Below are 24,507 nucleotides of genomic sequence, written 5' to 3'. Positions count from 1 at the left end.
CAGTGGCTGTGATAATCCGTTCATCCGCTCCAGTTCAACTGTCAGATGGTAAATAAGACATGTATAAGAGTGGTGCTTTCCGCCGACTTTTGCGACAGTGCACAGCTTTGAATGTACTATTTTAGTCCATAAATTTTGGCATCCCAGCGCTTACTTATACTGTAAGAAGCTGTTGGAGCTGTGTACGGAAGAAGATATTCTAAGAAGCTTTGAGATTTTTTAACTGTGCTACAAATCTACGCGCGCGAACAACCAAACAAAAAAAGCCGCGCGTTTGTTTACGGCTGTTTATAACATACAGAACACGTAAAAAAGTGACCCTTTTCTGCTTGTACTGTAATTGCCACATCGCCAGTAAAGCGACACTTTTTACGCAGTTGGTAACATAAGGTTCTTTATTTTTGGAACATAATGCGGTATAGTTTCTTCCTTCGCAGTTCCCCCTAAGATAGTCTGTTCTTAGCTGTTTGTCGTTCGAGGCGTGTACAATGTCGTCCCCTTTAGTTCAAATTCTGTGGTTTTAATGCAACGTACACTCTAAGCCGAAAAGTACTAAAATGGGGTATGGCATTGGTCTTTCAGAGGACTTAATGAGCCGCCACAGATTTTGAACCATTTTTTTTCACCAACTTCGGGAGTAACTACAGAGGTTCAACTTTTACTCTCTAGCACTTACTCCACTTGGTTTAAATGCTGGCCCTCGTAGAATGCTCCAGAGGAACTAGCAGTCGAATCGTCTGGACTAACCGAAAAAAAAGAAAGATGGCGACCCTTCGCTATCCTTTCATGGTATTTTCAACTGAATCAGCATTGAATGATGCAGAGCATTGAATGATGCAGTTTGTGGCAAGTGCATGAACATAGAATGACACACACAACCATTCCAATGTAAAAGACCAACCATATACACCGAGCGCCCACGCTACAGAGCGGAAACTGCAACCATTGGCTATATATAGGCAAAGTGTCTTGACCTCTCATGTAGTGCCGGTGGCATACTTCTGTTCTACGTAATAAAACGATAGTTTGAAAATTGGGTCCCCAAGGAACTTGGGGACCCAAGACGCTTGCAAGCCGCTAGGCCGCATGCGCAGAACCCAAGCCACTATTGGGATCTTGCGCTCGCGTTGACCCGAGACGTGAAAATTGAAAACTAGCATGCGGCCCCAAAGCGTCTTGTGTCACCAGCGAGAAGACACAGACATAGCGCGGGGCACGGCGCAGTGTGGCCCACGTCTCGCATGATTTTAAATTTCGTCACGCGTGGTGCATCGTGCGCTTGACCCAACGCATCCTGCGTTGGCCCATTTCTCAAATTCTGCTGATCAACCGAACGCAAGAGCGTGCTGCCCGACGCATCTTGGGGGCCCAGCGTCTTGGGTCCCCAATTCTCAAACTCTCTATTATGTCAACTCTGTTTAATGCATGCTGTGCTTGATGACGACGAAGAATTATGGCTGAGCACTTTGTAATGAGTTGGATGCATTCAACGACCCACCCGTTGCGTAACTGGCATTGTGTGACGCCTGGTAACAGAATTCGCGTTGTGTGACGTCTGGTTGTCATTTTACTCTTCTACCACGCCATAATACATGCGTTAATGAGGTTGCTTCCTGACATGAAGCCTTCATAGGGTCTTTTTTGCTAAGGAGTTTTAAGCATCGGCATGGCTCTGTGGTAGATTACTGGGGTACCACGCAGTGGGCACCCAGGTTCGAATCCCGTTCCATCCTAAATATTCTTTCTTATTGCGTTTTTTTCTTATTTCGGGCGATAGCGGTCACCCACACCGGCGGCGGCGGACAACTACGGCGCGAAAAACGAGTGTTGTTTAGATCTCATAACAGCTTTCGCTGTAAAAGCTGACGGACCGCGACGCAGGCCGGTGAACCAGTGTCAATAAGTATTGATACATCAACACCTCCACACGTGAAGCTGTGTCGCATTGGGGGCTTCGCTGTTTCCTCGAGCGTAGCTTTTAGCGTTCAAATGTGCAGGCTATCAACAATGCTTTCACCTGTCTCCCTTTTGTTAATAGCCAGGATACTGCCGCATTCCCGGGGGAGCTTCTAGAGTTCGAGACTTTGCCCTTACGTCATTCGAGCATTTTTGAGCTAGGTGACTGCGTTGACCACAGCGATAACAACGCGCGTTACTCCAACGGCAGCCCTTACTCTTTTGTCTGACGCTACCACAACGCCAACATTTAGCGAGTGCCTCTTTGGTTGTGGACGGTTTGCCTTGCATTTAAGCACCGCTGACGATTCTCCGGCCATTTCATTGATGTCATTATCTGCTGCTTCAGCGAGAGTGCCATTGTTTCAGCACCCTCTAAAATCAGATCTTTCTTTGGCAGGAGCTACTTTAGCAGCGCACTCGATCTAATGCTGCACACATATCTTTCTCGTAGTATTCGATGGAGCAAGGTACCGAAATTGCAGTTTTTTCCTCATTTCGACGAATCACCCTAATGAATAATTGAACAGACTCACCGTCAAGCTCGAAAACAGTTAAAAAACTGTTCGGAGCTGCTGCTGACCCGAAGGTCACGGGATCGAATCCCGGCCGCAGCGCCGCATTTTCGATGAAAGCGAAAATTCTTGAGGCCCGTGTACTTCGATTTAAGTGCACGTTAAGGAACCGCTGGTGGTCGAAATTTCCGGAGCCCTCCACTACTGCGACCTTCATAGTCATGTTGTGGTTTTGGGACGTTAAACCCCAACATTTATAATATTTTTGAGCGCGGCATTTATTAGAAGTTCTAGACCAATCGCAAATATTTGTATGCGCGTGTACGTTTGTCAAATCTCAAAGATAGCAACCTCTCGAAAACGCCGCCATATACACCGTGCCGAATGCTGAATAAGTGTCACAAATTGTTTTACCATACTTCCTATGCATATTACTCCTAAACTGAAAACTGAAGCTACCCTTCATATGCAAACAAAAAGGAACAATTGATGCATCTGTAAAACGTAGCTCTACAAATGTTTGGAGAAGATCCAACACAATGATTCGATTGTAATGACAGCATATTTATTGAATTCAGCCCTATATGACGAAGGAGTACACTTGCCAGTACCGATGAGCACTATTTACAATCAGAAAGCCAGCAGGAGAGCACGGCCTCCGTTTTGCTTGCGGCATTTCTAGTACGAGTTATGATGGCATGTACTTCATTATCTGCCCTGTGTATTGCGACTATTGGTGAGCTCCTCTCCATCTATAATATGTTTAAATGCTTAATGTCTGTAATACCGGACCGACAATGGGCGCCCCGAAAAAAAAACCTTCATATGTGGTTTCCAGGTGCAGTCTCATAGTCAATCATGAGATCACGTTTTGGAAAGGTGTGTTTGCAATTTATTTCCATTTGCAGCGGCCCGTTTGCACCGTGAACATTTTCGCTGCATTGTTCATTTGGTAGTCAAGAACTACTGCAGTACTGAGCCGGTAAAAACTTCGAAATGAGAGCAAACTTTGGCAGATTCGTCTTTCCAAGAAAGCTTAAGCTTTGGTGCTCCAGCTGCAATGGAAACAACCAAACGTCTCAAAGGGATAGCTAGTCTGCGGCAACTCTACTGTAGTCGGGTCCGTGGTCATGGGTTCATTGTTAAACGAGATAATGAATTTCAACGCCTTATGTTCAGATTGGCGCCATGTCGTTCCACACAAATGTCAGCCTGGTGTCATGCATAAGGAAGTTTTTCATATTTGGCCTTATTAACTAAAGAAAATTTTCTGATACATCGCATGCTGATTTTCTCACCCACTTACCGAGAAATGTAATTCATTTTACCGATTACGAGTTCTGTAGGCCCTAGTAGACGCCATCAAAAGCTACGACTTAACGATGAGTTGGTATTTGAATTGCATGTTGACGTCGGATACCTGCATTTTCCTTTCACTCGTTTTCTCTCTCACCATGCGTTTTCGCGTGGAAAGAGAGCTGCTCTTGGCATTGCAGGAAGGTAATGTGCTAAAGGGCGAAATATCGTGTTTCTATTTCGTGCCTTTGAAATGAAGAGCATTTCTTAGCGAACCAAAGCGATCTTGAGCGTTTCTATCTATCTATCTATCTATCTATCTATCTATCTATCTATCTATCTATCTATCTATCTATCTATCTATCTATCTATCTATCTATCTATCTATCTATCCGCCTACATCTGGGTGCTCTCGCGCTTGCCTCCTTTACTTGGTGTATAGCAAACTTGTCGTGGGAGGATAAGAGGGTTTGACGAAGTCACTATCTGGTCATGACATGAATAACGTGAAAATCCTGTCACGTACGTCGTCCAACCCTTTTCTCCAGACACGTATGGCATGTACCCGTCCGCGGTATGCGGGTATGCGCCACAGGTGATTGACAGTTTGTATCTACCCAGGAACAGCGAGAAGCGACATTGGTAATTTAAATGCGAGAGCATTAAGAACAACTGACGTCGGCAGCGTTGACCGGACGAATGTACAGAATAAAAATCAGGAATCCAGCAGAAATCAATCCCAAGCAATATGTGTGGTAGTCAAATGTTCTACCCCAAAGCCACGGCAGGTCGCGACACTACTTTGGAAAGGGACTATATGCATGCGTATTGTCGGTGCAATGTCAACTGTGGCTGCAGTGTTGGCTATTTAATTCTATAAACTTTACATACGTACTCTTATGATACATGTGTCATGTGAGGTTAACGTCAATTGTGGTACCAAAGTTGGCTCCGGTTTTATAGCAGCCTAATAAACATTCAATTTTTATTCATATTGCCACGAGCATGGGATGGCATTGCGCTGTTCTACTGTGTGTATGTGCCACTGTAAAACTGACGAGAAGAGAAGGAAGTGGAGAAAACGAAGAAGTCGTGTTTTCCTGTCTACTTTCCTGTGGGCGTACAAGACACGCGATGTTTAGATGTGGCAGTCCATTCATGGTGAAAAGAAAAAATTCTGGTTGGAGATTTTAATTCCCACCACACCAGTTGGAGTTTTAGAACAGATCAATGTGGCCAACGATTGTGGGACTGGTCAATAGACAACAATTTATCGTGCCTCAACGCTAGAACTCCCACATTTGTCCGAGATCGATCCCGTTCTGCCATAGATTTGAGTTTTGTTAGCTCGACAATTTCTAGCCCTTCGTGGATAGCCCTGGACTGTGCCACCAATAGTGACCACCTGCCCATAATGTTTGAGATTAATTACCCCATAACACCATCATGTTCTCACGTCCGAGATTTTATAAATTATTCAAAATTTAAAAATGACCTAAAGGCAGCTTTAGCATCTCCCTCTGAAGACAGTGATGAAACTAAAGCTATGAAATTAAGCGCTGTAATTTAAAGAACATATAAAAAAGCAGAGTTTACTATTGAATCGGCCAAGAGGGTACCTTATAGTCCATGGTGGAATTCAGATTGCTCACGTGATCACAGACGACGAAAGGCAGCTTGGAAGCAGCTAATTCATAACCAGTCCCCCAGAAATTGGTCAGACTACAAATTCATTGCTGCTGGATTTAAACGCACGGTGGCCCAAGCTAAAGAAGAGTATGACAAGAGACATTTCGACTCTCTTTCCAAACCTAAAAGTAAAAAAGCGTTATTTCGTTATATGAGATCTCGAAAAATCCTATCGGCTCCAGTAAATACTGATTATGAAAATCTATCATCGGAAGAAATGACAAAATCTTTAGAGTCAATTGGTAAAGGCCTAGAAAGTAGATTCTCTTCGACTGTGCAGAACAACTGGCAAAAATCTACCATAGCGGCTAACTTTGAAAAAGTGACACTGTCCGAAGTGTCAAACGTGATTAGATATTTACCTTCGTCTGCTCCTGGTCCCGATGGAATTACAGTGCCTATGCTTAAAATTTTATACAAATTATCACCTGGTGACGTCCTAAATTTGATAAACTATTCTTTAAAAAACGCCTGGATACCGTATGACTGGAAAATAGCCAAGGTAATTCCTATACTAAAAAATCAAGGGTTAGGTTTTAACATAGAAAATATCAGACCCATCTCTCTAACGTCTCATATCATCAAGCTTATAGAGAGGGTCCTAAATGACAGGATAAATATCTGGATGGCAGACAAGTCAATATTAAAACCAAACCAAATCGGTTTTCGTAATGATTGTTCAATTTGGTGTGCTCACGCTGATTTAGAGAGTCGAATACGGCTTGCCCGTAAAAGAAGACATTACGCTGCTCTTGTCACACTTGACATAGCTAAAGCTTATGATAGCGTCGAGCACTCCATTTTACTGAATACACTACAGAGCTTAAATTTTCCACAATATATTATTGAGTGGGTAGCAGAATTTTTAAAATCAAGGGAATTTTATTGTGTTAAGAATGGCTGTTGTTCATCAAAATTCAAACAGAAACGCGGAGTTCCTCAAGGAGCAGTCCTATCTCCGGTATTATTCAATGTACTGATGAGCTCTATTCCAAATGACCAGGACGTCAATGTCTACATTTATGCAGACGATATCGCGTTTTTCGCAGCAGACTGTGATATTTACTCATTACATCAAAAATTGCAAAGGTATCTAAATACCATAGAAATTTGGCTGCAGTCGATTTCATTGTCGTTAAACATCAGTAAAAGTGCGCTCTTGGTGTTTCCCCTAGCAGATTCAATTTCAATTTCCGTATTATATCAGCAGGAACCCATTCCACAAGTGGATTCTATCAAGTATTTGGGCATGATATATAATGAAAGACTTAATTGGAGTCCACACATAGAATATATAGCAGCAAAGGCACAACGAGCGTTAGGCTTATTGCGTTGGCTGAGTAACCGGAAATATGGGTTACGTAGAGACACCTTGATAATGTTGTACAAAATGTACATGCGCCCAATATTGGAATTTGGGTGTATATTATTTTCGGGCGGCCCTGCTTATAAAACAAAACCTTTAGTTTTATTGGAGCGTGAAGCGCTGCGAATGTGTCTGGGTCTCCCAAAGTTTGTGGCCATTAATGTTATGTATCAAGAAGCACGCCTTCCAACTCTTCTTTGTCGATTTCACATCTTAACGGTGCAAACTTTTTTAAAATTTTACAGCTTACCAGCTAGAAGATCTGAATACGCCTTTATCAGAGACCCCGACTCCTTCTTTCTTGCCCATTGGCCACGATTTCATACACCCCAAATAATTTTTGTTCAAAAGAAACTGGACAGCATTAAGTTGGACATTAGAACGATAATTGAAACTAATGACTCACATAGTAATATTACGATAGAATATGATGAAATTTTCCCCCCGAAATCTAAGTTCCAATCTCTCCAATTTTTGAATAACAGGTTAAAAGATTACTTGGTTCATGCAGAAACAAAAAACATAATAGCCACAGATGCTTCTGTGAATAATCAAAAGACAGGCGTAGGAATTGCTTCCGATTTGCTTGGCTGGTCATTCTCAGTGAGGCTGCCAGATTTTACGCCTGTTTTTGAGGCTGAGCTCTTGGCTATTATTTTGGCGCTTCGAAAACTGCCTTCAACCGAAAATAGTGCAATCATAATAACAGATTCTCTTTCGGTATGTACAGCACTTACAGCTTCAGAACATTCACGAGCCCTCATGACTTTGCGCACATTAGTTCCGCCATATCTGAAACTTCTGAAATTATTGTGGGTACCAGGTCACTGCGGGATACAATTAAATGAATTGGCCGATTCTTTAGCCCGGGCTTCCCTCGATGGATCAATAATTTCGGTACTCCCAGAAGTATAATATATTGCAGCGATCAGATATAGAAAATTAGCAATTTGTACAGATATGATGGAAACGATAACGAAATGGACAGAATATCAACACCTTAAATTTCCATGGAAACCTAAGTGGAGTCAATCTAGAAAGTTTGAGGTTATTATTTCCAAATTTAGATGCCGTGTCCCCCCATTAAACTTATATTTACACAGAGCTGGTTTGGCGATATCACCCCTTTGCCCATTTTGCGAAGAAACAGAATCTATTGAACATTATTTTATATCATGCCGCAACTATTCAATAATTAGGAAAAGACTTCTGGTTACTCCATTTTCAACGATTGGTTTAAATTTAACTGCAGAAAATGTTCTAAATTTCGGTGCCTCTGTTTTGGGACATTGTCACAGAGAAATTTTTGATGCTGTGTGTAATTTCATCTTAGCAACTAAACGTATTCCAACATAAGGTCTAAGAAATACTGGAAAAATACTCGTGACATAATTATAAAATGTCATTAAAAGTAAGTCATAGACCCAAATTTGGTCGAGTCAGGTAAACTCAGCTGTCTGGTCGGCTCAAAATTGTAATTAATATAATTATCCTTCATAGGCTATATTACCTTTTGTAATTGATTGCTCTGTAGCTTCGCGTTTTTTTTCTACTTTAGTAATAGGGAGGTTAAAAAAAATTACTGTAATTATCATCCGTGGCTACAATAATTTTTCTTGGCCAATCCCCCAGAGTGGGTATGTGCCAGAATTAGTAGGCTCCAACCAACCAACTGTGTCGGTTCAGCTCGACGTCCTGGTGCCCCGACAGACAGAGGTTCTGTACCGTTCGTAATAACGTGACATTTCCAATCATTACAATATGATTCCGCAAGCCATATTCACATGTTGGTCATCCCCGGAGGAATACGCTAACGAAAGTTCCTTATGATATCCACATCGCCGCACAGTAAAGGCAACTTTGTTTCGATAATACTCACGTGTGTGCTCCAACGTGAGTGCTGGCACTATGTCAGACCATAAGTCACCCTTTAAACGCCAGTGTAGACTACGTGCCGGTAAGCGGACCATGCGCACACAACTACTCCATTTACAAAAAGAGAAACGCCAATCCACCTCGTAACGCTTGACTTAAAGGCAAAAACATGCAGCATAGCCAGTTACTCACTGACTGCTTCGTATGAATTCGTTTCCCACAAGGTATGGGATGTGCCAAATGTTTAAGTCCATGGGGACGGAGGTGTGAATTATCTCAATATATTTCAATCGATTCGCTGCGCAAAGCTAAAATTGTAATGCCTAATCGCTCTTGAAGGAACATTTTAGGCCATTAATGCCTTTGCGAAAACTGGCAGGAATTAAGTATTGCAAGAACCGAAACTATCAATTTACAGCTCTGTAGTTGGACGCTGAAAAACTGTAATAAACTTCAGTAAACTGCGCCTGGTAATACACATAAGATACGTTTATTAATTACATAGCACCTTTGAAACTTGCCACTAATTTGTGTGTTTCACTTTTGCAATAACTGTGGCATCAGTAAACATTCTGCACAGGAGAGGGTAAGAAGTACGGCAATGAGAGAGATGCTCAGAAAGGCAGAAAAGCGCACCATAAGCTCCGATTTATTGCCGCAAGACGAGGGAAAGCTCGCCCACCGCGCACACTCGATCGCCACACTTCGTTCTTTCTTTGGATTCGCCGACATTTATGCTCGCTTTATTGAAAAAAAAAACATCCTGCACATTCCATGCACGGTGGGAATCAGTGTCATACGAAGCAGTCAAAGAGGGACTACGCATGCCAAGTTATTTGACTTTTAGAAAAGCGTCAGGAGGTACATTAACGTCCTTTTGATGTCCCCTTGCATCCTTTTCGACTGAAGGCTAAAGGGCTGTTTTTAGTACGGCGAAAAGTCAAAATTCACGTTCTAGTGCGCACGTCTGCTTTACTGGACAGATTTAGTTGAGCGTCCGCAACAACGTACGTACGCAGCCTGCCATAGGAAATGGCTGGCAGGCTGCGTCCGTACGTTGTTGCGGACGCCCAACTAAATCTGTCTATTGATGAGAGGTTCACGCAAGGACGCGCTGACGCGCATATCACAAGCCGCATTCTTTGGCCTATTCTGGTGTGTCCACGAACGCTAGACTATTAGCTGCAGTGCAGTAGATATCTTATGTTTATTATATTGTTATACGAGAGAAAGCCAACGCTACGCAGCTATAGCCAGCAATACCCAATAGTAGTCAACAATAATCTATGCAAGTCAACAGAGACTACCACTGCCAAGCATTAAGAGGCGCAATAGAACGAATTTGGGCATGTTGGTCTAGCATAGTGAAACACACAGCGCAAGACTACCACGGGGACACAGGACGGGGACACAGCGCTGTTTGTTTCCTTCCTGTGTCCCCGTCGTAGTTTTGCGCTGTGTGTTTCATTAAGAGGCGCTAGCCTACACCATAAGGCAGTTGGTCACCAGTAGCCAAAATAAGCAAACATTAGCCAGCATATATCAACACCAGCACACAGTTAATCAACATCGGACAGTGCAGAGGCAACAATGGCGAGCAGTAGTCGACACTTACCGGCAGTTGGCCAACGTTGTCCTGTGCTAGCCAGGAATTTGCTAAAACTTGCAAAAACCATCGGACACTTAGCCAGTGCCAGCCCTCACTAGCCACCATTAGCCAATATTAGCATGCCCATCCCACCAATAGCCGACAGTGAGCCAACATTAGTCAACACTCAGCCGTCGCTAGCCAACACTAGGTAGAACTAGCCAGAATTAGCCAACAAACGCCACCACTTCACCAACTTTACCGGGGTAATCAACAGTAGTCAACGTTAGGGCACACTTGCCAACACTAGCAGGCACTTACTCCACATTATGCAGTGATAGCCAGCATTAAAAACCAGTTAACCGCAAATAGCTATATGCACAGTAGCTTGCCCAGGCCAGCAGAGGTATCTCCCGCTAGCCAGCATCAGCAAGCAATTCAGCAACATCAATCAGTCCCAGTCAACAGTTTGTCAAAACAAGGAAGCATGACAGGCTATTCGACAGTCGGCTAATCAATGTTGATTTTATGCGAGTAAATATGGCGCATGTCATGAGACATATGTGACGTCTAGAGGCCGGATTTTCAGGCGCTAAAAAAGTTCGTTTTAGGCGCCAAAAAATAGGCAGGCAAAACAATGTTTTGGGCTTCCAAAATCGTAAATATAGGCACAATAAATTTTCATATAAATGAAAATAATTTCTAACGAAGACGTGCGCGACCTCTATCTACGACAGGAAAATAAAAATGATATTGCTCAAGATGGCACAAAGGCGCCAACATTTGAACCTAGCGTGCTTTGTCCCGCACGGTTCGCACTCCCGGGTTCTGCAGAGTGAGTCATGTGTGCACGGTCGAATCAACACACTCCTGAGTGTCTTTCCGGCATGACTGAGAAGTACAGTGCAGGAGCAGACAGCCAGATTCCTAAAAGAACAGAAGGGAGGGATTCCTCCTATTGGCCGGGTCGAATTGCGTGGAGTGAATTTCTCCCCTGGCAGTGAACCACTGGCGTAGCCAGGGGGGGGGGGTTCAACTTTCCACCCTCCCCCGAAGCTTTTCAGTTTAGCGAGTGTGCATATACACGCACACATACGAATGCATGCACGAACATATATAAAGTATGGTTGTTCCCCCGTCCCCAACCCCTGCAAAAGATTTCTGGCTACGCTACTGCAGTGAACACCTTAAAAATAAATTTCAAACGAAAGAAGAGCTACATGCACATCACATTTTTCTTTCTTTTTTGGCCTTCACTCTCCTTTACTCTGACGTCTCTCCGCGGTTTCGCATTCCCCAACCGCTCGGGCCATGTCAGCGCGGCGGCGAGTGCACGCCGGCGTGTCCCGCTTCACTGCTACCAGCGGTTGTTGGTTGGTTGGCACCTAGAGGACTAGGGTTGGTCGAACTAGAGGATAGGTTGAACCCCATAGTTCCCAACAGTCAATCTTACGCAGTAACATGAATAACGGTCTCAAACAGAACCCGGGAGCGAAGCTTGAGGCTAAATAGCGTTCATATAAGCGCCAATTTTGAAAATAGGCATTTATAGGCATTTGTAAACATTTAGGCACGAACGCCAAAAATAGGCATTTATAGGCACTAGAAACACACTATAACAGCCCTTCTTGACCTCTAATTCAAGCTCATATACCAAAATGGCGTGATAGGAGCGCAAGGAACAAAATAAGCATTTGCCTAAACTCCGGTCTCTAGTGATGTCGTTTACACTGTGTCGATTATAACATATTGATTTATTCCAGGTAAATGAGTAACAGCAATGATATCTGTAATTTATGTCATTGATGCCATGTCATTAATGTGATGACACGTTGTTCATTACGGCATGCTTGTGATAAATGCATCGAGATTCTTGTACATACGAAGTGCTCTATCCTCGTGTTCGTGAGTACTGAGTCGCTTCCTTCCACTGAACGTGCACATGTATACTCAATAAGTGCCATTTCAGAGCGGCATTCCGTGTTCCAGAGCATATCAGGAACACTCCTTGTTCAAGTATTGTCCCTTCTAGAGTCCGTCGGATTCAGATTTTTTGTGTTTGCTTTTATCAAATCAGTATTCACTTGTGCTTTTCATCCTTGTTCGATCTATCAGACAAGTATGTAGGGTCCTAAATGCTCTATAAACTGCGTTTCAAGATTTTTGGACGTGCACGTCAGAAATGCCGACTAATCGTGTAATCGAGGAAAGAAACGTCTCTTAATAGCGAATCATCGATTAATGACCAAACCAGTGAACGAGTAATCGTTAATTGATAAAAAACTAATCGAACATCTATAACTGAAACAGATGCTTGCCGAGGAATGCCTTCGCAATTAAAAGTCATAAATAGTTATGCGATTCACCGAAAGCTGTATGTTACTGCAGCAAATTCGTCTTCTTGATAGGCTTCAGCAGATGCCTTTCGCAAAAATGTGGTGCATACTTTCAGTGCATTGTGATGGGTTTCTAGACATTATGCACCTTTCTCGAGAGCACACTATTCGCAAATTCCTTGCGAAGTATATTCTTGCAAGTACCACTCCAACCTCTTCAGTCGCTATATTTTCAAGCTCTTTCAGCAGTTAATTAGATGTCAATCAAATGGCGCAGTGCCCCTCTGGTAAATGTATGTTTATGCTTTACCTGACGGTAAATGCATTAATCCATGTTGGCCTCGAGTGAAAGCTTGCTTTTCATACATCTCCATAGCAAACTTTGGGCGTTTCTACAGTGAACTGCAAACAGTCAAAATGTAGGCCAGGGAATTGAAAAAAATCTTTCGTTTCGTCCATCTATACCAACCTGAGCAATTTTTGTGTCTGTGACTTATCAGCATACGTGAGCTACGCTCCATAAAAACAACTATCACGTTCTTCTCTGTTTACATTAATGTGAATAATAGTAGTAGTGTCACAGCAAAGTGTGCTTATGAAATGCTTCGTTGTAAATGCTTATAATCTGTCCCATATTTTTTTGAAACCCTTACATGATACGTTGTATCTTTTCTGAATGCACTGAGATGACTTGCATGAGAAACACAACATTAACTACAGACGAAGAAACAATTTTTCTTTGAGCTCCACAGCAGGGCAGTATCGCGATAGCGTTTCAGAGCTATCTTTGAGTATCTGTATTTTTGTATCGAGATACACTTGAAAAATGTAATTGTAACTCAGTAGTGAAATACTTTTACGATGTGTCGTCTGTATCGCGATACTGTGCAGGACACGGGTATCTCGTTACAGTTTTTGGTCGGAAATGAGTCGAGGCGTGTTTTCAAAGGGGAAATGGCGTTTTTTTTTTCGTTATCGCGATACTATTCAAGACACGGGTATCTCGTTACATTTTTTGTCTGAAATGAGTTGAGGCGTGTTTCCAAGACGGAATGGCGATTGTTTTGTTTGTTTTTGTGCCAACTCAAGCAAAGGCTCGCCGCCGACAGAAAGGGCGGCGATGGTTTCCCCTCAAGTACAGAATGGCCCATGTGGTAAAGCGCACGACGCCACGGACGGCAGAATCGCGGAGGCACTGTTGTCGGCCTCTGCCGACTAAAGTCGCTGTCTCTCAAGGCCAGTGCGACACGCCAATTTTTTTTCGGGTGGCCAGCCATTACTTCGTGACCTCCCGCGCGGATACCGCCTTGGAGCAAAGGCATTGCAATGCTTCGCGTGCGTTCAGTTCTCAAAGCGGCGGCACTTCCAAAAGCAGTTAGTGTAGTCGCGGCGGAAGTGACAATAGAAGATGACTATCTTTGTCGCGCATTCAGCCACTTTTCCAGCGTGTCATGGTGCGTTCCTAATTGATTACAAGTGTGAAACTGTCTATTGTGGTACCAGGCTCCCCCACCGCCGGAGCGGACTTCGCCTGTTCCGGCTTGCTGGAATGGGTGCTGATAGTATCGGTGGTGGTGACAGCTTTATTGAAGAGTGACCGTTGCGGCCCAGGTGACGAGTGCTTGCTGTAGTTTCTGATGGGGCGCTCTCAGCAGCTGTCCCTGTTTCCATGTCTGTTTAGAAAGCTGGTAGGAGCGACTTGGAAGGGCTTAAGCCCTCTCACCCCCAATGAACATGATTTTCGGAAGCCAATGTTCGAATTGTGCAGTTTGACGTATTAGGGTTCCATTGCTCCAGGTAATTATGGCCGGCATATAAGGGCAGCGGAATCCTCAGTCATCAGACCCGGCGCAGACCGGACCAGACGGTTGAGGATTCCGAAGATGGGGGCCGACTTCGGCTTCTGAACGGCCAGGACAACCCGCGTGATGGCGGAAATGTGTCGGTATCTAGATTACCAGAGAAGAGACATCGCCACGCTGCAGGGCTATCCGGCTATGAAGGTGGTATTTATTCTCTAACACGAATTTGTGCTCGTCTGCAGCGGTAGAGAGACTTTTCTTCTTTCACAAGTATTGTGCTGAGGCCCAACGGACGCTGTCTAGAAGACAGCCGATGATCACACAGCAACCTTCTCAGCAAAGCAGATCTTATGTTCAAAGTAGATGTATACTTTTTCTAATTCACTGGTGTTCATTAGTGATTCGAGTGATTTGCTTAAACTGTGCTATTTCTAGCATAGCTCATTTTGTTGTCACCAAGTATGTTGATTTCGGTGTCCAATGCTTGTTACTGTTGCCGTGAAATAGTGTACTTTTTTATTGCAATAGATACGTGTTTTATAACATTACTAATTATGTACTTTGTAATCCCCCCCTTCTCTGTAATGTCTTAATGGCGCTCAGGGTACCGTAATACATAAATAAACTGAGAGTATGAATGCGCTGCAACTTTATTTGCAACAATATGCTGCATTTATAAATCTCTTTGGGGAGTATGAGCATCCTTGACAAAAAAACATGGCTGATCCCTCCGTCATAGGAATCGGTATAACACGAAAGTGAAACGTGTCTTCACAGAAGTTGTCCTTATCGTGTAGTGATATATGAGAGCTTCTACAATGTCTACTGTTGTTTGGCAGCTATAGCACCGTTTAACGCCGATGCACCCATGTTGACGCCTAGTGGCCCGTCTCCATCACGACGACTAACGCCCATGATCATAATTAAACCGTTGTGGTAGCTGACGTTGTGAGCATATATTTGGAATCAGCGAATCGTGAATCATGCGTAAAGATGACATCAACAAGCTCATAATCAACACTGGTACCCGATATGCACTTCTTCAAAACGCCGTCAATTAAGGAGAGAAGCGGCACGGTGTGCGTTTCTAGTAATGGGTGACCGACACTTGTGTTCATGCTTACACACTGCGCTTCAGCAACACGGGAGGCAGAGGTTCGTAGCTTGAGCCTCAAACGCGTGCGTCCCGCTGGCCTCTGTCTCGCTCCACCAAGGCACGACATTCGCCCGTCGAAATAGTGTCCTTTTTGCAACGCGTATTGCAGCAATTTTGTTAGTCGGTGCTCTCGCAATCGAAGTACGAGTAGTCGGCGGCGGAGAAATCCCGTTGGTGCATGTGGAAGCTGCGCTACTCCGATGAGCCGCGGCACGCTAACACGAAGCGAAATGCAAAATAATGTAACTGCGTCTAGGTTCCCTTGGCGACGCCAACGTGGCCAGTGTCCCTCGCTGGTATCGAGACGCTTTAATCATGGCCTCCGATATCGCACGCAATCTCGGAGTAAGCGCTAGTTAGTGTCGATCGTGACGCATTACTTCTTTTCACATCTCACCGACAGCGGCACCGCCCCGCTCCGCCCCGCCTACTGACACCGCCAAGAGAGAGCACCGTGCGAAAGGATGTGTGAAAGATATAAGGCGCTTTCGTGGAGTGTCCGTCATCTGCGAAGTTGTCTTAGGTCAATAAAGAAAAAAAATAGGTTGGCTTAGGTGGTTGAGCGTCGGGCGCTTACCGTCGCGGCCGCAAGGTCGTGGGTTCGATTCCCAGCGGCAGATGTTTTTCTTAGTTTTTTTTCTTTCTCACCCGTTGGCGTCCATTTTATCAGCGTCATAACCGTGACGGAAGTACTTGGTGGACCCCGGCATAAAACACTTTCGTGTTAAAAAAGCATTCCAATATCTGTATTCCGGAATACTTTTTCGTGTTATTGCGAAAGTGTACCCGAAATATCCCATTACGTTAACGGCAAATATATCTCAGTACTTGTATTTTGGGCTTCCAGTCCATGAATTTCAATATCTGTATACCGGAATACTTTTCCGAGTATCTCTGCCCAGCCCTGCTCCACAGTTACTGAAAATAACATTTTATTTCAGCAACTATTCTTGCATCAGGGCAGCCAAAGTCTGCAGCATGGGCAGCGGCAGACTGGTACTGCATGCGACTTCTTCCTTTGTCAGTAGTAAGTACTCTCAAGAACTTCAACATCCAGTATGTTTTTGTTACGTACCTCCAGCAGTACAGCAGTACAGTATGGTGATGTGAACAATGGTGTGTGAAGTTCACGCATAGTTGACAGCTTTAGGCAAGCGAAACATGCGTATATTTTTTTAGAACAAGTAGAAATCCATGTAACAGCTCTGGATCGAAACCTCTTTACTGGCAATGACTTTTGTATACCATGAGTGTTTCTCAAACATTTGGGGCAAATAAATCTATTGGGCGCAGAACTGAATATATATATATATATATATATATATATATATATATATATATATATATATATATATATATATATATATATATATATTGTAGCGAAGCCTTTGAGAGGAGTAATGAGTTGCGCTCTGTATAGTCTCCTAGTGGGTCGTCCTCTTTGGCTCTTCGCTGGGCCATCGTCGCTGTTGACCATCTAACGCGATACGCCGAAACTGCCGCCCTCCCAGCGGCTAAAGCACGCGATGTTGCGTCCTTCCTGCTACACCGATTCATGCTGCGTCACGGTCCACCCCAGGAGCTTCTCAGCGATCGAGGCCGTGTCTTTTTGTCGGAAGTCGTCGAAGCCATTCTGAAAGAGTGCCATGCTGTTCACCGCAAAACTACTGCTTACCACCCGCAGACGAATGGCCTAACCGAACGCTTTAACCGCACGCTCGGCGACATGCTCTCAATGTACGTCGCCGCCGATCACACATTCTGCCCGTCATCACCTACGCCTATAATACCGCCCCTCAAAGCACAACTGGTTTTTCACCCTTCTTCTTATTGTGCGGAAGGCACTCGTGGCACACCATCGACACGATACTCCCATACAAGCCGGGTTCAACTGAGTGTACGTCGATTTCTGACACAGCCAGGCTTGCGGAAGAGTGTCGCGAGCTTGCCAAGACATTTACAACGCAGGAACAAGAGCGGCAGAAGAGCATTCGCGGTGGAAACACCACTTCTGAGTCGACGTTTCTCCCTGGAGCGCTCGTATCCCTTCCAAAAATGGATTTAGACAGTCTATAGAGTGTCTGTAGACTTCTTGTAGTCGAGTTCGCCTTTATGTAGATTTAGTATTTTGCCTAAAGAAAATCTTTTGACAATCTATAGACAAAAGTTTATAAATGCGTGTCATTTTTTGTCTAATTGCGTTCTATAGATTGTCTATAAACAAAAGTTTTAAAAAGCGTATGGTTCTTTTTTTTCTATTGTTAGTCTATATACAATCTATAGACAAAAGTTAAGTTGATGAAGTTTGTGTTTTGTCTAATCCCAGTGTATAGATTGTTTATATACAAAGGTTGATAAATTGGTGTTATTTCCTATTGTCAAATCTCAGTCTATAGACTGTCTAAAGACAAAAGCTAAAGTGGAGTTATTTAATTTTTTGCTGAAAATAAGGTTTTTCATTGAAATTTTATCAGACGTGTGTACTTTATGCAATTTTGCTACCTTTTTGTTTATATAACATCTAAGCATGCACTCCTTATTGCCCCATTGGGCCCTAGCTGTAAGGTATGTTAAAAAAGAACTAAGGGGGCTCATTAATTAATTGAACCACAATGTGAAATTGAGCAGGAATGCGTTTTTGTATATCTCATTAACACATTCTGGCGCACATGGCACATATATATTTCCCCTCGTAACTCGCATGCTCACATTAGAACTAAAGATGTTTCCAGTAAGTATGTCGCACTCTATGGCTCACCGACTGGATGTACTGCAAGGACTGTGTGTTTCTTTCCGCCTTCGTTGCTACAATGCAAAGGGCAATGTATTTCGTGGAACACTGGAAATCGCAGCTTTGAAGCGGGACGATGGGCAAACAGTGAACAGAGTACAACAGCTCTTTTTCAAGACACAAATAGCAGGGCCCACTGCAGTGCTTTCATTTTTGTTACTATTCAATATACAGTATTTCGCCATTCTTTTCATATACGAAGCACTGTGCCCAGAAACCAATTTTGTTAAAAATATTTTGCGAATTAGCTGTGGCCCTTTCGCTAGCTCATTATATTTGTTCATTTTCACGACATTTTCAGAAGGTAATATGTTAATTAAGATGTTCTTCAACAAATATGCATTTTTCTGTTTTCATTACGACGACGTGCAATGTAATATTAAATCGTGTTTCAGTAAGCGATTTCAAATTGATAATGTGTGTATGCACTTGCTTACATCTCCCGCTTAGAATATATTAATTTAAATTAACAGGGAACATCAATAAGAAAGAACTTGCAACTGAATCGCCCTAAGGGCGAGGCATCCATGGTGACACTGGCTCGGTGCAAATTTCAAAGAGATATCACTCGGCACTGCGGACACTTGCTGTCAAAGGCTCAAGTTTTCCACATGCTTGTGATCATACACACAGACACGGCCGTGAGGGCAACAGCTGTTACAGATAGTAGTAAAAACGGACCGTTCGTTACATATCCTGTACACGAATGGTCCACGAACGGTATGTTTAAACAGCAAGCACTGGAAATACAATTGAAGAATCGCTCAGAAGCGGCCTCCCCACTAAGAAGGTGCTTTTTCGTTCAGGCACTGCCGTGAAGGCCAAACCCCATATACGCGAAAATGCACGCGACAGCGACGAGCGACGCGACGTAGATCGTCTTCGCGCAAGCGGTCGCTTCGATGGGCAAACCCCATTCACGCGACGCCCTCGGCGAGCGATCTCCACTGTTGCTGGCATGAGGGCGTTCACTCGTACCAAAAGTGGCCCGTTCTCAGCGGTATGCAATGTCAAATACGATGTTTTGTTGCATAATGGTACATAAAATGTTTATCATTGTCTTGCAGCATATTTTTCGATCCCATCACTGCTGCTACGTGCTGCCAAGCCGCGTCACAGACGGCGCGGGTCCCAGCGTTCGCGTTCAACAACGTCAACATTGCGCTCGTCGCCGTTGGTCATGTTGATGAACGTTGTTGTTGATGTGCGTCGATAAGAAAGTGGCGGCAATCAGCAATACGTCACTGATGCATCTTATTCCGGTGTTTGGCTATTGGCTGCTTGAGCACAGCACTTCCGGGCGACGAGCGACGATGCGGATTCCAAATCTGAAAAACCGAGCGATCGCGCGAAATTGACCACGCAACACGTCGCGCGAACGGCTCGTTTCGTCGCTCATAGCATCGCTCGTCGCTCGTCGCGTGAATTTTTGCGCATATGGGGTTTCGCCTTGAATCGTGAAGGCGCGCGAGCGAACACGATAAGGAAGGGGAGAAAAGCGAGAACCGGTGCGGCAAACGAACGGAAGAGGGCGCGCAGCTGCAACTCAGTTTCAAATCGCTCGCTGAGCGAGAGCCAATCAGTTCAAACTAGGGGGCGCGCAGGCGCACTGGCGCACTGACGTTTAAGCCGTTCAGGCAGTTGACGCATTTGAGGGTCGCTTGTAAAAGAAGTTCTTGCAGCGCAGTGTGTAATACCGAAATAAGTTTGTTGCGCGCATGTATTTTTACCACGTTGATTAATATTACGTGCCGCTGTCGTCGCTGGAAGTCGTGGAATGGACACGTACTTACACCGCGTGTCGGGACGGACGCATCGTTGTTTGACATGGAATCGTTGACGGCCATGTGTTGTCGTAGCCCCAACGAGCGCGAAGCTTTGAACAAGATCACAAGCGCGCGCCTTTTGACGAGACTGTCGCCACAGCGAATATCGCTCTTCGGTGAGTTCAAGAACGTTGCCAAATCGCGTGACTGTGCATGACGACTTTGTGTAGGTAAGATTGCCCGAGCGGCGAGCTGCCATAATAGAGATGGTGTGCAAGAGGAAGTGTTTGATACGAAAGTATGCCTTGTACTAGTGTCTCTGCCTTCTGTGGTGTTCGTTATACGCTTCCGCGGAGCCGTTGCCGTGTGCGTCGATTAGAGCTAAAAACAGCCTGAAGAATACGCGTTGCATTGCGCGATGCTATGCTTGTGTTATGCAGGCCTTGTGTTGTTTCGCCCTTCTTCCTTGACTGTATGCAATGCGGCATCCTTGCATGAAATGACGTGCACATGCCTTGTCACTATAAAATTGAGTCTGCTTTTAAACATTACTGGTCGCCCCGTACCCTTTCTGTGGTGGAAATGCAACAGACGTTATCGTTCAATAAGCATAGTTACCCGCCACGGTGGTCTAAATATATAGTTGTTAAGGTGCTCGACTGCTGACCCACAGGTCGCGGAGATCGAATCCCGGCCGCGGCGGTCGCTTTGCTTGAGGGCTCGCGAAGTGCTTGAGGCCCGTGTTCTTAGATTTAGGTGCACGTATAAAGAACCCCGGGTGGTCAAAATTTCTGGAGCCCTCCACTACGGCGTCGCTCATAATCGTGGTTTTTGGATGTTAAACCCCATCAATTATTGTTATAAGCATGGTTATAGTTAACTAACGTGCAAATCAACTTTATAAAAGTAGACGGGTGTGCAGATAGAGAGACACATGTACACACACGGCGCGGTCATGCATACGCCATGCTGCTCAGAGGCTATGTGTTTGTAGCTGCGTCGCCGTCTACGGTGCCGCGCTCGTTTTTGCAAAGAATGTACGTAATTGTTCTATATTAAATATTTTAGTCTGTCTGTCGCAGGATCGTAGCTCTTGGGTGTGTACAGACACAACCAAATCAATCGATTAGCCAAGGGAAAGCATAGCGGACTTTAATTGTTGGCTTTAACTGTAGTGTAGTAATAATGGCCTAAATTGAAATGGAATAAAGTGAACGGAAAATCGCCCTTTGCGTTGATGGTATCTAAACGCCCGATGCTCAGCCGATTGAGCTACGACGGAAAGCGCTTCGCCGTACGCTTTGCTGGGCATTTATGTATGTGTAGTCCCTTGGAGTGTTAGCCAGTGCCACTCGTACTCAAGGCGGTGAGTGTGGAACACTCTTCTTTGCCAGAGTTTGTCACGTGGCACGCGATCTTTCCATGAGGCGGCAGCTGACCGATAAAACGTCGCATGCGAACTTGAGGCATAAGTCAGCCGGGGCAAGGACTTCGCGGTGAATGAAAGAAAAAAAGGGGATTTTTGGAGGGCCTCGTTTCTTTTTTATACACAACCAAAACGATCGAAAAGATCCCCTTCTTTCGTAGATTCAGCGAGGGCGTCGCCCCGGTAGACTTAAAGCATCAAGTTAGCATGCGAGGGTTTATTGGTCAGCTGTATGTGGTGCTAAGACCCCGCCGCGGTGGTCTAGTGGTTATGGCGCTCGACTGCTGATCCGAAGGTCGCGGGATCGAATCTCGGCCGCGGCGGCTGCATTTTCGATGGAGGCGAAAATGTTTGAGGCCCGTGTACTTAGATTTAGGTGCACGTTAAAGAATCCCAGGTGGTCCAAATTTCCGGAGCCCTCCAGTACGGCGTCTCTCATAATCATATCGTGGTTTTGGGACGTTAAACCCCAGATATTATTATTATTACGTGGTGCTAAGATCAAGTGCCACGTGATGCCCTCTGTCAAAAATGAATGTTCCAAACTCGCCACCTGGGCTACGTGCGGTGCTGGCTGAGACTCCTAGGGATAACAAATACATAAGTACCCAACGAAGTAAACGGGGAAGCGCCAGACGTGTAACTAGAAGGTTGTGGATTCAGATCCCACCGACGGAAAGGGTGAGTTTTCGTCCACTGTAATCAATTTCAACGTACGCCATTATTACTACACTACAATTAAAGGGACACTAAAGAGAAACAATGAATCGGTTTAGATCGATAAATTGGGCTCTGAGAACTCTAATGTCGTTAATTTCGCCACCATAGGTTTATTAATAGAGGAGAAAACCAACGTCAAAGTTTCATTTTTAAATTTCGCGCCGAAATCTTCCCGCGTGACGTCACTGATTTCAAAGTGTATTTATCTTATTTTGGCGCCATTTGCTCAATAAAATTACCCCAAACTTGGTATGTCAAGTCTCTGGCCCCCTCAGAGGACAATGTACTTCATTTTTACCGATTAGGAACTACGTAGTCCCTAGTAGGCGCCGTCAAAACATGTAACGTCACGGCGAATGGTGTGGAAACTTCAAGGTGGCGTCGCCACCCACATTTTGTTTTTGCGTATTTTCGTGCTTACTAAGCATCTTCTCGCAGCAAGCGTGGTGGTTTTGGTATCGTGAAAGAGTAATTTACTAATATGAGAAAAATCGTTTTGCTCTTCAGTGCCCCTTTAAAGACGACAATTAATGTCCGCTATGCTTTCCCTGGCTTAATTGTCTGTTCGATTAATTTGGTTGTGTCTAACAAAGAAACGAGGCCCTCGAAAAAATTCCCATTCGCTCGTTCATTAGGTTTGTACACGAGGCTCACTGTAAGGCAATTCATTTGTCTGAAACACGTTTTGAACTGGTAGTAACAGTAAGTACACACATACAACTACAAACTTAATTCATTCGAAGTAGCACACCACGTATATGTAAATTATCGTTGGTGGATGTGAGCTTCAGTTCAATTAAACTTGTTAAGCGAGTGCATGCTCTCCTTGTTGCTGTATCTGTGTGAGAAAAATTGGGGCAAATATTGGTCCTGCCACTCCATATTTTCTTTGTTTGATGAACCATAAATTGTCTGTCTAGTAAAAGTTCTATTAACGGAGAAGTAGCTTCGTTACATTGTATGCAAAAATGGGTCTGCATTTGTTTTTCGCGCATGCTTTGTCGTAAGTTTTTATATTTTTGTATCTTTTTCTGATTAAAGCTCTGTTGTAAGTCAGCGCTTGTGCTTGTCATTCTTTTCTGTGTGCTTTGCCTCGTTTTCTTTTCCAGAATTTATTGGGATAAATTTATACATCACTAATCTACAGGAACTGCCTCTAGGCAATCTGTAGACCACAGTATATTTGTGAGGTAATAAGTCCGTAGACACTCTATATACTGGGTCATAGGAATAGCCTATGGATAATCTACAGACATTTGTCTGTGGATATTTTATAGACAAAAGTAAACCAAAGTAGATTTATATGAGCCTATAGACTTTTGTTTATAGACATTCTGCAGACATCGGTTTAAACGCATGAATTTTTATTAATCTACAGACCTTCTATAGCCAATCTATAGACTTAGACTTTCTTGTAGACTGGTCTATAAAAACGAGTGTGGCCACTATTCCATAGACTGTCTATAGACCAGTCTAAAGAACTCAGCTATAGAACGTCAATTGATTTTATAGACAGATGTCTACAAACTTTATATGGACTATCTAAACATATTTTTGTAAGGGATGGCTCTCGGTCCCTACCACTGCAACTGGCCTCTCTACAATACTACTCCCGAAATAGGAAGGCCCCTACCGTGTCGTCGAGCGCACATCCGCAGTCAACTACGTGATCGAACCCATCGAACCATCTTCGGACATGCGCCGTCGAGGGCGCGACATAGTCAACGTGGAGCGCCTCAAGGCTTACTATGACCCACTCATAGTGACGAGCTGTTAGGTCGCCGGACGGTTCCCTTTTCGTACCAGGGGTAATTGTAGCGAAGCCTTTGAGAGGAGTGATAGGTTGCTCTCTGTATAGCCTTCTAGTGGGTTGTCCTCTTTGGCTCTTCGCGCTCTGAGTCCGTGTTTTTGCCTTGACTGTCGCCATTGCAGATCGTCGCCGACTACCGTCAAATAAACACTTCAACAATATAAGTATTTTAAGAGTATATGCGCCTTCATAAAAAACAACTTTATTGTCGACGTTTCGATCGGAGGCCGATCTTCATCAAGATGAAGATCGGTCTCCGATCGAACCGTCGACAATAAAGTTGTTTATTATGAAGGCGCATATACTCTTAAAATACTTAGAACCTTGCGGAGACCGAAGATACTCTTCCGCATTTGGGCCTTATATATATATATATATATATATATATATATATATATATATATATATATATATA

General features: G+C 44.1%; 1 protein-coding gene across 1 annotated transcript in view; it reads left to right on the top strand.

Annotated features, from left to right (window-relative positions):
• Positions 1–3,068: 3,068 nt before the first annotated feature.
• The window catches only part of LOC119388999 (uncharacterized), a 52,405-nt gene continuing 30,966 nt past the window's right edge, over positions 3,069–24,507 (top strand). The window contains exons 1-2 of the mRNA XM_049414911.1: positions 3,069–3,207; positions 16,521–16,606. Coding sequence (XP_049270868.1) covers positions 3,162–3,207; positions 16,521–16,606 — 132 coding nt within the window. The 5' untranslated portion in view covers positions 3,069–3,161. The remainder of the gene's footprint in view (positions 3,208–16,520; positions 16,607–24,507) is intronic.

This window comes from Rhipicephalus sanguineus, chromosome 4 (genome assembly GCF_013339695.2).
Source record: "Rhipicephalus sanguineus isolate Rsan-2018 chromosome 4, BIME_Rsan_1.4, whole genome shotgun sequence".
Lineage (NCBI taxonomy): Eukaryota > Metazoa > Arthropoda > Arachnida > Ixodida > Ixodidae > Rhipicephalus > Rhipicephalus sanguineus.
Note: the sequence above shows the minus strand (reverse complement) of the source record. Positions and strands in the feature narration are given on the sequence as shown.